General features: G+C 35.5%; 1 protein-coding gene across 4 annotated transcripts in view; it reads right to left on the bottom strand.

Moving 5' to 3' along the window:
• LOC308051387 (chromodomain-helicase-DNA-binding protein 1-like) overlaps positions 1-18,146 on the bottom strand; it is a gene marked incomplete at both ends in the record, with an annotated part of 76,108 nt that overhangs the window by 15,183 nt on the left and 42,779 nt on the right. For all 4 annotated transcript variants that reach the window (XM_080361815.1, XM_080361816.1, XM_080361814.1 and 1 more), the window contains 17 exons: positions 941-1,066; positions 1,426-1,548; positions 3,341-3,491; positions 4,215-4,346; positions 4,783-4,920; positions 5,661-5,702; positions 7,504-7,664; positions 7,829-8,005; positions 9,026-9,121; positions 9,212-9,308; positions 9,571-9,719; positions 10,393-10,542; positions 13,911-13,982; positions 14,262-14,414; positions 16,100-16,262; positions 16,430-16,618; positions 17,698-17,888. In XM_080361815.1, the coding sequence (XP_080217941.1) occupies positions 941-1,066; positions 1,426-1,548; positions 3,341-3,491; positions 4,215-4,346; positions 4,783-4,920; positions 5,661-5,702; positions 7,504-7,664; positions 7,829-8,005; positions 9,026-9,121; positions 9,212-9,308; positions 9,571-9,719; positions 10,393-10,542; positions 13,911-13,982; positions 14,262-14,414; positions 16,100-16,262; positions 16,430-16,618; positions 17,698-17,888 (2,310 nt within the window). The remainder of the gene's footprint in view (positions 1-940; positions 1,067-1,425; positions 1,549-3,340; positions 3,492-4,214; positions 4,347-4,782; positions 4,921-5,660; positions 5,703-7,503; positions 7,665-7,828; positions 8,006-9,025; positions 9,122-9,211; positions 9,309-9,570; positions 9,720-10,392; positions 10,543-13,910; positions 13,983-14,261; positions 14,415-16,099; positions 16,263-16,429; positions 16,619-17,697; positions 17,889-18,146) is intronic.

Here is an 18,146-nt window from a genome sequence, read left to right on the forward strand (position 1 = left end):
TCTGCCCCTGTAAAAGGTAGTTTAGCTGCAAAGAGCTAAAAACAATAAGGAAGTAGGCATCACAAGACCGAGCTGATTTTTCAGGGCATGGTGATGATAAAAGACCTCAGTTCTGGTTAGCTTTGTTCTAGTAACTTTTTACTGACCACAAATTCACAATCACAAGAGAAGAGAACAGAGTTCCAACTTTCTCTTTTCCAGAGGTGTTCTGAAGAATCTGGTGTTCTTTTAGCTACCTTCAGAGTCTCAAGATTAGGTGCAACATGGCCCCTAAACTTCATCTGTGTGTGTGTGGGGGGGGGGCTTTCTTCTCTCTAATGGTTTCTGCTGTGTGGTAGATTTAAACAAATGACTCAACAAAAACAGAGGCCTAAAGGAATACATCACAGGTAATAAAAACATAACAAAGTTGAGTAGTCTATTAGAATAATGAAAGCCCTGACATACATAGAAACATTCACTTGCATGTCTCAAAACATCATTTATTCATACTGTTTTTTTCTAACCAAGCTTTATTTTTTTTTTTCCTGAGCCTGAAGAAAAGTTGCTACCTGAAGAATCATCATCAGTAGCAATAATGGATTAGTCAGAAACATAAGTTTTATATTCAGATGCTACATTAAAAATTGCATTTCTAGCAGATAAAATGCTCAAGTCTTTAAAGAACACTGAAATTGCACAATGTCACTTGTAATTGGGCGACAACACTATTTTATATGATAATTTTGAAAACTAATCATAATGGCTGAGGTACAGGTTTATCATTAAATTAAAATAAATATAATCTTTCATGTGATGATATTGATGCAATATTAACTGCCACAGAAGGAGGATGCCATTCAAGTACTTCAATTTTATTAAGTCAAACAGAAGATCAAATAGAAAGTGTTACTAATACATATAACTGAATAGCCATCTTTACCATATGAATCGTCTTTACCTCATTATCCTCATCATCTTCATCAGACTTTTCTGATGAGGAGTCACTTTTTATTTCTTCTTTAATTTTTGCAGCCTTTGTTGCTCTCTTCTTCTTAGTTCTTGTTTTCCTCCTCTTTGAATTGCCCTGAATGCAAATTAGTATCTTTATTATGTCAACTGACAAGTGTGTTTATACCATAGTTGCAGAAAAATATTTGGTTTTTTATGTTAAAGAAAGCATTCATTTTATTTATTGTCTCTAATGACCATCACTTTTCTCAGGACTGGAGACCAAGCTTAATGCAACAGTAGAGAATATATACAAATAAGAGAGAATAAAACAATATTAAACTTGCAATTCATTCCTTGAGTTAGTCTCATATAATATGATTAGCAGTAGAGAAAAATTACACAAAGCAAAGAGTGGAACTAAGAATAAAACAAGTATCAGCTGACATGCCCATAAGCATATTATCTTGCTACTGAATACCAAGCTTTACTTACTGCACCAGTAAGTCTTTGCGCTTCTTTTCTTGCAAGGTCTTTATTCAGTAATTTAATGAGGTAATCTGCACGGGTCTGTAACTGCTTGGCCTGCGGTTTCTTATCTGGATCATCAGGTAAAATCTGAGGACAGCAATGGTAGTATCAACTATGAGTACACATTATCAAATTAGGAAACTGCTAGTCTGGAGCACTGGGAACAGAAAAAGCTGAATAAAAAAAAAAATAAAAAAACAATCCACTCCAACTATACCTGACCAATATGCCAGCATGCTTCAAGGAATGGAGAATTTATTAAAGGTTTTATTTTTTCCCAAACAAACAACTAATGTAGTCTTGGAAATGGTCTCACAAAGTTTAGAGTAAACTCAATAAACTAGCTTCAGATTTTCTATTTCCACTCTCATAGCTTATCTAAAAATTCAGAGCTCCTGTACCGCTGTCATTCACAGACCTCTGAGTTCTGCCTTGTGCTTCTAAATGCATTAACTCATTACCATAGAATATTTCAGAAGCCAAACATATAAATGAGTGGTTTCATAAAACAAGTAAATTAATGGAAGTCGGGCAGGATATTATTAAACAGATTTGTATACAACTCTGGTTCCTCAAATCCCAAACCTACAGGTTGTTGGCAATGTCACTGAGTTTGCTTCACTCCAGTCTTTCCCTAAATGTTTCTCACTACTTCTAAGCCATCATTGTGCTACTTCTAATCTGACTAGTATAGCTGTTCTCACGCTGCAAATAAAAGACAGTTTCAAGCAAAGAAACCAGGGAAAATCAAAACAAAACCCCAAAACAAACTTCCCTCCAAAAGATCAAGAATAAAATTAACACAACTAGAGCATTTAAACTAGGGAAGCAAAAGATGGAAGAGAAAGGATTCACAGAATCACAGAACATTAGGAATTGGAAGGGACCTCGAAAGATCATCTAGTCCAATCCCCTGCTAGAGCAGGAACACCTAGAGGAGGCTACACAGGAAGGTGTCCAGGCAGGTTTGAATGTCTGCAGAGAAGGAGACTCCACAACCTCCCTGGGCAGCCTGTTCCAGGCTCTGTCACCTTCACTGTGAAGAAGTTTCTTCTCATATTTAAGTGGAACCTCCTGTGTTCCAGTTTGCACCCACTGCCCCTTGTCCTAACATTGGTTGTCACCGAGAAGAGCCTGGCTCCATCCTTGTGACACTCACCCTTCACATATTTATAAACATTAATGAGGTCACCCCTCAGTCTCCTCTTCTCCAAACTAAAGAGACCCAGCTCCCTCAGCCTTTCCTCATACAGGAGATGCTCCACTCCCTTAATCATCTTTGTGGCTCTGCGATGGACTCTCTCAAGCAGTTCCCTGTCCTTCTCGAACTGAGGGGCCCAGAACTAGACACAATATTCCAGATGCAGTCTCACCAGGGCAGAGTAGAGGAGGAGGAGAACCTCTCTTGACCTACTAACCACACCCCTTCTTATACACCCCAAGATGCCATTAGCCTTCTTGGCCACAAGGGCACAGTGCTGGCTCATGGTCATCCTGCTGTCCACCAGGACCCCCAGGTCCCTTTCCCCTACACTGCTCACTAACAGGTCATTCCCCAACTTATACTGGAACCTGGGGCTGTTCCTGCCCAGATGCAAGACTCTACACTTGCCCTTGTTATATTTCATTAAATTTTTCCTTGACAAGTGACAGAGATCCAAATACATGGAAATACAGAAACATAACAGAGTCTGAGAAGGTATACTTAATACTGAATACACAAAAACTTGAAATCTAATAATTTACCAAAGCATACAGAAGAATACAACTGACCTAACTTCTGTGCAATTTCAGTTATAAAATAAGCTCTTTCAGTAACTATTCTTATTAGCATTTTTACCTAAACAAAGTCCTTGATGAAATTTTGCAGATGACATACCTTCTGTGTTAAACTGAGATCAGGATCCATTTTTATCATTTCCCAGCTGCCATAGCCATATTCATAGATACCTATTAACAGATTGGAATCATCTTCCTTATCCCAATCTATATCAAAATGAGCTGCCTTGGTGTGGCATGGGATGACATATCTAGTAGAAATAAATTAAAAACATAAATAAGCGATCTTCTCAAACTTAGCAAGGGAGAGGGATACATGCCACACATCACTGAGATCCTAGTATATTTAGGTAAGTAATCCAGATACTTATCAGGTTTTTTTTTTTTACAATTTCTATAAAATATTTATTGAAATCAGTACTGAAGCATGTTTTAAAGCAGATCGAGTTTAAGATATAAAGAACAACAGACATCTATCTGTGGCCATGGATTGAGTCAGAACTGGCTAACCATGAAGATAAGCTTAAAATATTACTCAGGTGTAACTGTTAACTGAATAAGCAGATAGTCTAAGGACTATGATACACAAGGTAGCAAGCTAAAGAGTTCAGAGGGCTAAGCAACTACAAACAATTACCATCTGCTCCACTTTGACAAATATTGCTTTCTCTCAGGCAGAGGTGACACAAAGCAGCTCCTCAACAAGCCTAAAAATCTAGTCTGGAATAATTAAGTGTAACTGAACCCAGTACCCAATGAATATAGTTCAGAAGCCAAAGCAAATACTGGCTTCTCAGGAGAGGGAAGAAAGAATAAAGAAAGGATGCAGAAGAGATTGCTGCTGCCAGTTCTTAGAGGGAATGGAGACACACTGACGTCTTAGCATGCTTAGAGTCTGGATTGCTTAAATATATGCATAAAAGCCTTGAATAACTTTCTACATTATGGTTTCATTTAGAAAAAGAAAAAATTACCTTTTCCTTTCTTCTGGATCTGAAGGAATGGATTTGTGCAATGGTGCCAATTCTTCTTCATGAGAGATGACTAGCTTTGCATTCACCTGCACTCCTGATATTCGGAATGTTGGGCCTTTAGCTTTCCCAAGTCTACCTCCTTAAAATAAAGGACCAAATTATTAAAATATTTAGCCTTCATGTGCATCTTATGGACAAACATAAAGAAAAAAAGGAAGTTTGATGCTGTAGCAGCAGACATTCTGTTATAGCAAATGACTTTTTCTTAACCAAACGCTTTAATTAAACTCCAGAATCTCAAGGTCTTCCAGATAATAAAAGCAGATTAATTTTAAATTTCCTGGTAAAGCAAAAACATGCTGCATTCTACTGCAACAACTCACTCAGGGAAAGAGGGGAAAACACAAATCCAAAAAGTCTTCCTACTATAATCCTTTTTTCTATATCACTTGGCATGCTAACATTTTGTTAATGTTTTCCCCTAACAAAATTGGTTTTTTATAATCAGAGTGCAAGAATTATTCAGATCTCTTGAAACTTTTTATTCCTCTCCACCTCCCCCAAACACACTTTACCTGCTCTTTCTTGTCCAAATGAATTGTCCTTTAAAGCCTTAATGCATCCATTATGTACAAGTTCTCCCAGACGTCTAAGGTCCGTCTCGGATTTATCAACTAGCTCAGCATCTCTAGCTATAGCATCTAACCTGTAAGAAAACAAATATGTTTTTATAGCTCTAAAACTTTAGTATTATGAATGACTCCTTCAGATTTTGAAAGTACAGAAGTGACTATGTAAGTTATCATTCACCCACACTTGCTATGCTGTGTACAATTTTGATCCATGCAGTTAAAAGCAGCTATAGAAAAGATCACAGGAACTCTAATAAAGGGTGTTTTGCATAGAGGACAATACAACATGAACTATAAAGGACCCTAACTATACAGTTTTGAGTTACATTACCACACATTCTTTTAAATAGAAAAGGAACTATTATATATATAATAAGATCATACAAATATAAATACTATTAAAGAAAATGAAGGTGGGAATTATTCTCAAAATATAGAGCAATACAGAAAACTTAAAATAAGAACTGACAATGAGAAAAATGCAAAATTGGCAGTTAGTCTGTTGAAAGCCTATGGCTTTACCCACTCTATCAAACAAGAAAATTGAATGATTGTCACTAATGCAGAGTAAACAAGACAGTAAGTAAAGTATAAAGAAAAACAAGCAGTCTTGCAAAATTTAAAGATTTGTCAAACTGTCTAGTTACATGCATACCATGTATGAAGAAAGGACAAAAAATAATTTAAATTCATGTTATAGTCAAGGCAAAAGTTTAGGCATGCTATTTTGTCTTCAGATTTCTTGGTGTCTTGTTCTAATTTTAATGAAAACAAGGTTCCAAGTTGCTATACAGATATAATCAAATAAGCTTACCTTTCAAGTGGGCCACCAAATTTCTTGTAACTTTTGATAAACCTAGTAACAGAAAATAATTTTGCAGTAAAAAAACATAAGCTCAACTACACTGGTTTTAAAAATGTATTTGTAAAGTCTTAGTGCAAAGCTATGTGGATAAAGCAAAGAAAATAAGAACTAGAGACTAGGACAGCTTAGTATATCAAGATAACCCACATTTAAAGCCAGAGTTCTATTTGGTTTAATAACTGATGTAAATAAAACAGTAGAAGTTACAATTTATTTCAAAAATTACTAATTAGTTTCACAAGACAAACGATTCAGCAATGTGATGTGTCTAATCATAAAAATCAAATGTGGCTTTATAGTAAATAGAGAATTCAGACACTATGTTAGGCCTCTCATAATAAAGAGGAGCTAGCTGGAATTTTAATGTGATTTTAAGACTTAGGAAAAGATAACATGAAAGATAAAGGAATGCAAGCACAAGAATGTGCCTGACAAAAGCAGCAAATGAAATGAAAAGGAAACAAGGATCTTTAAGGTTATTTATATAATCAAAAATATTTTATAAGCTTTACAGTATTTTAGAGAAACATAAATAATTAAATTACAGAAGCAAAGCAGCATTTCACAAACCAATCAAAGTAAAGCAAAAGAATTTCTCCTCCTTCCACCAAAGAAGCATTTTTACCACCAAATATTGATGGGACCAGCTGTACAGATTCACTTATGTCCTAGTTTTCGCTGAGATAAAGTTAATTTTCTTCAGAGCACCATACCTGCTAGTAAGTTTTGGATTTGTGACCAAAATAGTGTTGATAACACGGGGATGTTGTAGTTACTGCTGAGCAGTGCTTACAAAGAGTCAATATCTTTTCTGCTTCTCACACTGCCCAGTCAGCGAGTAGGCTGGGAGCGCACAAAAAGCTGGGAGGGGACACAGCTGGGACAGCTGACCCCAACTGACCAAAGGGATATTCAATATAATATGACGTTATACTCAGCAATAAAAACTGTGGGGAAGAAGGAGGGAGAGGGGATGTTCATTATGGCATCTGTCTTCCCAAGTAACTGTTACGCATGATGAAGCCCCGCTTTCCGGAAAATGGGTAAATACCTGCCTGGTAATGTGAAGTAATGAATAAATTCCTTATTCCTTGTTCTGCTTTGCTTGCACATGCAATTTCTGCTTAGCCTATTAAACTGGCTTCATCTCAACACGAGTTTTCTCATTTTTACCCTTGTGATTCTCTCCCCACTCCCTTTGGAGGAGACTGAGCAAGCAGCTGTGTGGTGTTTAGCTGCCTACCAAGATTAAACCACCATATCTTATCAAAATTGATTTTGTATTTTTTTTAGTTTTACAAAGCACCATATAACATTATTCAATTACAATGGCAAGATATCTTAAATAAAACAAAACTTGCTGAACCTCTTGTAGGTATTTCCACAAAAATGTGAGTATCCTTTCTTCAACTATAGTTTTTAGGTTAAATGATGGGAAGTAGAATATTTTGTTTGTGGGGTAAAAAAAAAAGCTCACCCATTTTAGAAATCGGTTTTTGAAATCATTGTCTTCAGGGGATGTAGGAAGAATAATACATATTAAAAGACTGTAAAACAATTGAGAACATTTTTCAAACCCAATGTAATTCCTCACCAAAATAGGTTTAAATTCTGGATATAACACTTCCTTATGTCAGCACCTCAAACTACAAAGAGTAAAGGCTTAAATGACTAGAATAAAATTTTTCAACTACATTCAGGAAAAACAGACTGTTTTCCATATTTTCAAACTCTAAAATTATAAAAAAATATGTTTTGTCCCTTTAAGCATGCATGTCCTCCCACGTCTTACCGCCTAATCTCCGCGTCACTAAATCCTTTAATATTTTCTCGAGGAATAGTTCGTGGTCGTCCACGTTTTTTTGGTCGTTTTCTTTCTGAGATGGAGTCACTATCAGATCCAGAATATCTTCTGCTTCTACTGCATTTCCCTTCGCTTCCATTAAAGCTGATCTGGAATTTCAGATTAAGTAGTTCAAAGCTATGTGACTAAAACATTTTAATAATGTGCTATCTAGCCTGTCAAAAATGGGGGGTGAAAAGTACAAGTTAAAACAACAGTAATGAAAAAACAAACAAACACAACAACAAGTTAGTTGGTCAAAACCCAGAGATACCTGTTTTGCACAGTTTCTCATCCTTGGGAGCATATATATTTCTTCAAGCTCTTTTTGTCTTTCCTCCTCTTCTATTCGTCGTCGCTGGACTTCTGGAATGATTTCTTCCCAGTTTCTTAAATTTTGTTCCGGTTCCAACTCAATGTCATCTTCATCCATATTGGAAAAGTTAGCCACCTTATGTATAGGAACATAAGTATTTTCACCAAAACAATGCATGATTTTATTTAAACAAAGAGTCAATAATTGATATTTTAGGAAAACTTAGTTCAGAATGGCATATTATATTTATTTATATATACAAAGTGTACACGTAAAATGCTTAATGAAACACTGTCTTTAATGAAAGTATTTTCATATATGAAAAATACACACTCCATGCAACATGGCTGAATATAAAGGTGAGAATATTTTTCTTCTTTTACAAGTTGAGTAATATAGAAACACTATGAAATGCCTCCCCAATAGCTGTGGTTATTTAATTTCCTTCAAAGCAGAAAGCAAGTCTAACTGAATTCCTGAGTTAACATGAAACTATAATAATGTAGAGCCAACCAAACATTCATAAACTGTAGAAATCACAAGATGTTGGAAATGAATGATTAGCAGGGAAGTGATTTAGTACTCTACTGATCTAAAAAAGTCCTGCCCTGCTTTAAAGAAAAAACAAGTAAAACCACACCACACACACCAAACCTAAACAAGAACAAAAAGTTACACAAAAAAAAACCCCAAACCAAACCCAAACCATCACACACAATTTGGATGCACTTAATATTTTAAGTGTTATCCAGTAAAGCATATTTACCATTCATGTTTACAGGGGGATCAAAGGAATTTCTAAAAGTCATCAACTAAGAAATCCAAACTTCATTCTCTGTTTTTAAAAGTACCACAGGTTCTTAACAGCATAAAGCATTACATTAAAAACAGTCTTCCCCAGTTTTCTAATAATTAAATCAAAGACTAATATATTTGTAAATATATTTCTTGTTTTGTTAGCAAAATACATTATGCATTTTTAAATGTTTGCACTGTCAGTAATTATCCTATATAGGTGAAAGACCAAAGAGTTGACTTATTGTTGCACCTGTTTCATAAGAATGAAGAAAAGATTAATAGGTACACAAAAGAAGAAGAAATAGTATTTATAGAGGAAAGTATAATTAAGGGAAGAGGGAGGGAACAGAGTGATACCTTGAACTGTGAAAGCAACTCATCTCCTACAGTTAGTGGTCCTGGCTCATTTTCTCGAGTTTCAGCCCTCTTCAGGATTTCATCTATATCCATTTCCTGAAAAAGAAATTTCTCTTTACAACAAAACAATTCATATGTATTTTTAGTTTCTCTGTCCATCAATTGTAGATCCACTGTTCCATTTACCTGAGGTTCCTCTTCTTCCCCTTCAGGTTCTTTAAAAAGTTCCTCAGCACCAAACTTCAAAATTGCTGATAACTCTTCTTTATTAAAAGGTGTTGAGCTGAAATACAGAAAGTTTCAGATAAACACTTTTTCAAATTACTATAACCATGAGTCAATCAAACGTAATTTTGACCTAAATAAAAGTCATATTTAATATGTAAAAAAATATTCAAAGACAATATAATTTGCAGTCTTTACTTACATAACTTCTTACCACATATTTTTTGCCTTTTATTAACCAAGTGAAATGACTTGCATTTTTACTTAAATAGTCAGGTATACTTCGGCATAAGTTAATATGAAAGAATAAACAAATATACCTGGAAGGAGTAGAGCCTGTATGTAGCACAGTTTTCCCTGTAGTGTCCATTCTCTGAATTACTAAGTGATCTAACACCATCTTTTTCTTGGCTCTTTCAAGAATATCTTCTTCTACTGATCCTTTTGTGACTAGCCGATAAATATTAACCTATGCATGTTATAAAAAAGGCTTTATTTACATGCTCACAAATTACACATGAAAACAATATTCAGATGAAGTTAACAAAAAACCCTTGAGCAACAACAGGGAGAAATTTTAGTCATGATTATAAATCTTCTAAATCTTATTGAACTAGTATTTCGTATATGAAACAAGTCAATCGTGTTACCATAGTCTCTACATAAATTATTTTTTTAAAAAAAATGAAAGAAATTCTTAGACCTCTTCTCTCTAAACTTCTGTGATTAGGCACAAGCATTGCCACAAGGAAAAGTGTTATATCTGATTGCTACTTGAAGTCTTCTGCAAGAAAGAAACCCAAAGAGAACTATGAAGTATTTAACTTTAAGTAAAACAGATGCTCCTGAAGTATAACAGTTACTTTCTAGAATTACATGATGCCAATGAAAATGGGACAAGTCCACAACTCTTCTCTCTACCCATCCATATACTACAGCTGCTGTGCAATCTCACCATATAGGGAGATTTTAAGATTTATTTTTAAAAGGCAAATTAGTATTATTAACATTTTTAGACATTCTTGGCAGGTATTAATTATTCGCAAAATACATGAGGACTGCAATGGCCCAGACAGACAGCTTATGGCTACCATATGAAACCCGCCTTCAGGTTTGGAGCTTAAAAAGACAAGTGTGCATACCTGTTTCTTCTGTCCAATCCTATGAGCTCTAGCCTGTGCTTGCAGATCATTCTGTGGATTCCAGTCAGAATCAAATATAACTACAGTGTCAGCAGATGCCAAGTTTATACCTAACCCTCCAGCTCTGGTAGAGAGCAAAAAGCAGAAGTCCTGAAATTACAAAATAAGAAATAGCTTTATATATATTAGCTATAATATTCTTCAATGAACCAATATGACACTTCTTTATATGCTGTGTGGAGCAGATTATGAACTCATACACTTTTTAAAGTATATCATAAACATATGTTAGACTTGTAATACAATAAGGTGCTTGTCATGGTTAGAGTCAATATATTACTATTAGAATAGACTAGACTAGACTATTACAGTCGGAAGGGACATACAATGATCATCTAGTCCATCTAGCCTGATCACTTCAAGGCTGATCAAAAGTTAAAGCTTATTATTAAGGGCATTGTCTAAATGCCTCTTAAACACTGGCAAGCATGGGGCATCGACCACCTCTCTAGTAAGCCTGTTCCAGTGTTTGACCACCCTCTTGGTAAAGAAATGCTTCCTAATGTCCAGTCTGAACATCCCCTGGTGCAGCTTTGAATCATTTCCATGTGTCCTATCACTGGACACCAGAGAGTAGAGATCAGCACCTCGCTCTCCACTTCTCCTCCTCAGGAAGCTGCAGAGAGCAATGAGGTTGACCCTCAGCCTCCTTTTCTCCAAACTATTAATAGACAAGCCCAGAGTCCTTAGCCGCTCCTCATAAGACATTCCTTCCAGCCCTTTCACCAGCTTTGTTGCCCTCCACTGGACACATTCAAGGACCTTAACATCCTTCTTAAATTGTCATGCCCAGAACTACACAGTACGCAAGGTGAGGCTGCACCAAGGCTGAATACAGAGGGATAATCACCTCTTCTGACTGGTTGGTTATGCTGTGTTTAATGCATCCCAGGATGTGGTTTGCCCTCTTGGCTGCCAGGGCACACTACTGACTCTTATTGAGCCTACTATCAACCAGCACCCCCAGACCCCTTTCTGCAGGGCTGCTCTCCAGCTACTTCTCCCTAGTCTATACCTGTGCCCACCATTACTTCATTCCAGGTACAGAATCTGGCATTTTGACTTGTTAAATTTGTTGCCATTAATCATTGCCCAATGATCCAATCTACCTAGATCCCCCTGAAAGGCCTCTTGCCCCTCAAGAGAGTCAACAGCACCTCCCAGTTTAGTATCATCAGCAAACTGGTGGTGCCTTCAACTCTTTCTTCCAGGCCATTGATAAAAATATTGAACAGAACCGGCCCTAGAATCAAGCACTGAGGAACACCACTGGTGACTGGTCGCCAATCAGATGCAGTCCCATTCACTATAACCCTTTGAGCTCTGCCCTTTGGCCAGTTCTTCACACAGTGCACCATGAATCCACTCATCTCACAGTTGGACAATGTGTCCAGAAGGATGCTGTGAAGGACAGTAGCAAAAACCTTACTAAAATCCAGAAAAACTACATCCACTGCCTTCCCTTCATCCATTAGGCTGGTGACCTTATCAAATTAGGTTGGTGCAAAAGGAATTGCGGTTTTTGCATTGTTGAAATTTGCTGTTTGATATTGGAATACATTCTTAAATAAATGTGGTTACGTTATACATTATTTTAATATACTTTTCTCGCTTTATGTTTTTTTTGCTCATTACTTGCTGATGATTTTATATTTATTTTAGACTATGGAAATGTTGTTAGACAAAAAGCAAATTCCAGCAATTTTCTTATTCGAGTTCAAAATGGGTCATAAAGCAGTGGAGACTATTCGCAACATCAACAACGCATTTGGCCCAGGAACTGCTAATGAACGTACAGTGCAGTCGTGGTTCAAGAAGTTTCACAAAGGAGACGAGCCTTGAAGATGAGGAGCATAGCGGCCGGCCATCAGAGGTTGACAACAACCAATTGAGAGCAATCATCAAAGCTGATCCTCTTACAACTACACGAGAAGTTGCCAAAGAACTCAACGTCGACCATTCTACGGTCGTTCAGCATTTGAAGCAAATTGGAAAGGTGAAAAAGCTCGATAAGTGGGTGCCTCATAAGCTGACCAAAACCCAAAAAAATTGTCATTTCAAAGTGTCATCTTCTCTTATTCTGCGCAACAACAATGAACCATTTCTCGATCAGATTGTGATGTGTGACGAAAAGTGGATTTTATACAACAACAGGTGATGACCAGCTTAGTGGCTGGACCAAGAAGAAGCTCCAAAGCACTTCCCAAAGCCAAACTTGCACCAAAAAAGGTCATGGTCACTGGTGGTTTGCTGCTGGTCTGATCCACTACAGTTTTCTGAATCCCAGTGAAACCATTACATCTGAGAAAGATGCTCAGCAAATCAATGAGATGCACTGAAAACTGCAATGCCTGCAGCTGGCATTGGTCAACACAAAGGGCCCAATTCTTCTCCACAACTGCCCGATTGCACGTCGCATAACCAATGCTTCAAAAGTTTAATGAATTGGGCTATGAATTTTTGCCTCATCTACCATATTCACCTGACCTCTCACCAACTGACTACCACTTCTTCAAGCATCTTGACAACTTTTTGCAGGGAAAATGCTTCCACAACCAGCAGGATGCAGAAAATGCTTTCCAAGAGTTCGTCAAATCCCGAAGCATGGATTTTCATAGGAATAAACAAATTTATTTCTTGTTGGCAAAAATGTGTTGATTGCAATGGTTTCTATTGTGATTAATAAAATGTGTTTGAGCCTAGTTATAATGATTTAAAATTCACGGTCCAAAATTGCAATTACTTTTGCACCAACCTAACAGAAACTTAAACCTGAACTAACTTCTGTATTTAACAAATATCTCAAATTTATGTTATGAAATGAAGTCCTTCCTCCTCAACCACAGCAGAAACATAAGCTCAGCAGCAACTGACAGATGTTATGCTTCTATTACTGAAAAACTCTGTCAGTGTAGGACAAAAGACCTAAGATTATCAAAGGTATGGAATGGCTTCCATAGTAGAAAATCTAAATAACCTAGGAATCTTAAGTGGTACACAAACAATGGCTAGAAATTATTTCTTCCATTTTTTCCAGGGCAAGAAAATAAGAGCCAAAAAATGAAGTTAGTAGAAGCCAGATTTAAAGCTATTAAACTCAGTTCTGCCCATTGCCTAAGTTGGTTTTTGATGTCAAAAGCTTGTGTAAAAGTTCAGTGCTGTAATAATTGAAGGATTAAGTCCTATGTAACAAAATAAATTATCCAGTTTTTATATAGTACTTAAAATTACTAAAAATATAACTGTGTAGTTTTATTAGTTAAAGACCATTTTAATAAATTCTGTTTCCTCCTTTTTATTTTTTTTTTAATTCTTTTGGTGTTTGTTTTTTGAGGATTTTTTGTTGTTGTTGTGGGTTTTGTTTGTTAAGAGTTGCAAACCTTATAGTCTAGGCAATAGAAACGGGAGGAAAATAAAGCTGAGTAGATTAAAAAATCAACAACCCACTAATACCATACCTCTGATCCTTCTGCATTAAAATGATCCAGTGCTTGTTTCCTCAATTCCCCTTTTATTGATCCATCAAGTCTCTAAAGAGATTGAATAATACAGTTAAAAAGGAATTCCTTCTATATTCTAATCAGAGCAACTTGAATTCTCAATTGTCAAAACAACTGAGGGGGTGGGGTGGAATAAAAGTAATGTAAACACTTCATCTTTCTAATTCATCAGTTTAACTTCAAAATACTCTTTAGCATGCATTAATTGCCAGTCTTTTCCTGTATGTAAAATTAAACTTTCATAAATCTACAAAAAGGATAAAGTGGTAAAGATCAAGGCTTCTTGGCTACTACCAGAAAAATTCTCACCTGAAAGGGAAATTGACGATACTTCAAATACTCTGCTAGTATGTCTAGCATCCTCACCATCTGAGAGAAAATCAGTACTCTGTTGCCACGTTCTCGTAGACGAATCAGTAACTTGTCAAGAAGGATTAGTTTCCCGCTGCTACGTATTAAATGCTACAAGAAAATGTGCATTGCAAAATAAGTTCACTTCAACAATAATATACACTGCAGATGGTTAGACATTCATTAACTGAACATGAAAGTTTAATAAGTATTTAGTCAGTCCCGATCTTGTATAAACTCATTATAAAAGCATTAAGCACTCTAACTTAAATCAACAGGATAACTGACTAGCATGTTTTTCAAATAAATGCATTTCTCAGCTCTGGCTCATAGAACAGCATCTTAACATTTCATTAAAATATTAAGTAAATATACTGTGCTATGAGTTAGAGCAGTTGCAGTGTAGACTCAAGTTCTTTTCAACCAAATAAAAAACAACAAAGAGACTACCTTAGTACTACTTGCTCCTCACTTTCTGTCTTTTGAACAGAAATAAGCATTGCTACTTGATCCTCTAAGCTTTTTTAAACAATGCCTAATCAGTCAAGTTTCTCAGGCAAGAAAAAAGTGAGAGGTATCTTGTTTGTAGAGGTCAACAGGCTTTAGCTAGGTTACAATGTTAAGCCTTCTCAGCTCCAGTGGAAACAACTAGAACAGAAATTCAGGTGCATGTCAAATTTAACGTTGAAAACATTAGGGTTCTTTATCTGAAGAGGCTCAGGATAGAATTTTAGGAAATAAAAAAAATTGAGTTATGTGCTTTTATTCTTTATGCCAGAAATGAGAAGGATGCATCATTAGAGCTAACAAAGCTTATTCAAATGAGCCAAGGAAATCATGATTACAAGTACGCAATTATTAGCAATAATGGCTGAACAGTTCTGATGAGTTTAATTATAAATCTAGGTAGTTAGAGTGTGCCAAGTTGCAAATGAAACATCCTTTAGCTTTGATAAGCACTTTATTATAAAAAATAGCTTGTGCAGTGACCGTTTGTGATTTCAAACTATTAGTTTTGGGAAAGTATTTAAATTATGAACTTCAAAGCTTACAGAAAAAAACCCTGATCTTTAGAACCATTTATGTTGTTATAGACTGCATCAATCAGTCCTTTTATTTGTTGCTGTGGTTCTCAACAGTTTTAGTACAAAGATTAGTTAACCTTTACAAAAACACCCCAAACTATAAACCCACAACACAATCACAGACCATCTTTGGTAGTGATGCTATAACTGTTTTCATTCATAATAACAAAACAACCAGACTAAGCTTTGGATGTTTATTACTTTTATTTCCTTTCACTTTGGTTGTTTGAAGGCATGCAGAGAACAGTGTTTGATTGCAAAAAAGCTTAAAGAGATTCTGCAGATTACTTTCTCCTATCACATGGATTGTTAGTGCACTGCCAGTCACATGCATTTGCATTTATATTCTATTTACCTGTTTATTTAACTGCTCTATTTTAATCTGGGTTTAAAATAAGTCTTCAGTTTTTTCAGTCTGAAAATACACAGACTATTTCAAACTATTTCCTTTTTATTTTGATCATAATTCAAGACAGAGATATTTTATTTAGTACTGATCTCTCTATTACTCAGTTCTAGTTAAGAAACAAACAAATAAAATAATCAATTCACTTACCTGTAAAACCTGGGATGCACATTTAATAAAGAATTTGTTCTTTTTTAATGTACTTTAGTAAGAACTAATAAACTTCCAGAACACTATAAAATTAATGTGTGCATATTAGAGATGTAAAAACATTTTTAAAAATTAAAAAAAAAAAGAGGTATTACCTGTAAGGCCTCCTGTTTATTATAGAATTCATTATCATCTGGTGGTTTAATGAGGTAGCAATGGTTACAACACTTCTTCAGTTCCATCATGATGTTCAAAAAGCCTGAGGTACTGCCTTTTGAACCTTTACTCAGGGCTTTATAATTCCTGGTTAAAATCCACCTATGATATAGAATGTGCAGTTGAAGTAATTTCTAACCATTTGTGGAAATATGAAGGATGTAAGCTCTCAAAATATCAGTTCAAATTGCAATGTGAGAACTATTACACTTCAGTAATTTTCATATAGATATATCATTAAAATAGCAGGAATTTTAAAATGTCATTACTTGTAATATTGCTTCTGCAATGCACTCATTTCCATCCTCAAAATTTGTTCAACTTTAGCAGGTAAAGACTTTTCTACATCTTTTTTAACTCTTCTGAGTAGAAATGGTTCAAGTTCTTTGTGAAGACTTGCATAACCAAACTCTCTCCCTTTGCCATGCTCCTCTTCAAAATCTTCCCAGGAAGAAAACCTTCAAGAAAGAATAAGGGTAAAATAGTGACATACCATGAATGCAGATACACAAAGACCATAAATATACCACATGTGCACAAACTCGTATGGACTTCTTCCCCAATCTCTTCTGTTTTATTAAATAAGTTTCCGAATTTGCATCTCACAAGAAATTCCAAATATTTTGTCTGCAAATAGGAGAGTGGAAATTTCCAAACTTCTGCAGAATGAAAATTCAAAACAAACTACTGAATTTTAATTTCTCCAGTGAAAATCCAACATTTTATTTTTCTATATGAAAACCCAGGTAGAAGGCTGCAAAAATTCCATTATATTTCTCAAGAGCAGAATGAAAAAACAATTGTATAGCTGGAGGAAGTGCAATAGAACTGACCACTTCACATACCTTTTGCAGCTTGTATGGACTAGCTGAAATGTGATTATTCTCTGGTATGTGCTAACAGACTAAGAGAATGTACTTTGTGATCAAATGAAGGAATAGGTGTCACATAACAATCTTTGCTTGTAAGGTTCTGAAGAAGTCAGTGCAATGCATAGCTCTGAAACTAATTGGAGCTACAGTGCTTTGTATTTACAAGATATCTGAAAGGAACATGTGCTCTTATTTATCCCAGATATAAACAGAGGTCAGTATAGAATGTCAATACAGTAAACCTGTTCTATGCAAACCATAAAGGCAAATTGGCTGCCTGACTGAACTACTTGACTGAACTACTGGATATCGGACACTTGTTTTCATTCACGGTACTAACACAGAAAAGAAGACATCCTCAGTCCCATTCTGTTTCCCTAGAGTAAATCCATGTGATTTTCCTATTAGATTAAGATGAAGTGTCTTTTCAGGGTTCTGAGCCATACATCAATCCACCTTTTTTGTGGACTGCTAAAACAGAAACAGTGACAACTACTACCAAAACGATTTATCAGAGCAGCATGAAAAATATGTGCATCTATTTTATATAAAATATTTAAACTCTTTCACAATGCAGTTCTTTATTGATTCTCCAATCACTACAATATTCCGCTGTAAGAAACTTGATCACAAAAAAAAAACAAAACAAAAAACATGTTCCTTACTTTTCTGGCATGATGAAGTGCAGCAAAGACCAAAGCTCTTTGAGGGAGTTTTGCAGAGGGGTTCCAGTAATAAGAAGACGATGATTAGACTTAAAGTCTATTAAAGTCTTGTACAGAAGGGAATCATCATTTTTTAAACGATGAGCTTCATCAACTCCTATAAATACCCAATTCAGACCACCAAGGAATGACTTAAAGAAATGGGGGGGGAAACATTATACAAGTTAATATGAAATTTCTGACATTTTACATGAGGTTATATATACACCATCACTCCTTTTATTTTAATAATAGATACCTATATGTTTTTAGTATTAATTATGTTTTTTATGTTTGCTAGATTCAACAAAAGGCTATGAAGGCATCCCAAGTTTAAAAGGAAAGTATAAACCAAGTTTATACTTGGAGAGGAAGAAGGCAAAAAAAATGATCTATACATTTTCAACTGA

This window comes from Nesoenas mayeri, assembly GCF_963082525.1.
Source record: "Nesoenas mayeri genome assembly, chromosome: W".
Classification (NCBI taxonomy): Eukaryota; Metazoa; Chordata; class Aves; order Columbiformes; family Columbidae; genus Nesoenas; species Nesoenas mayeri.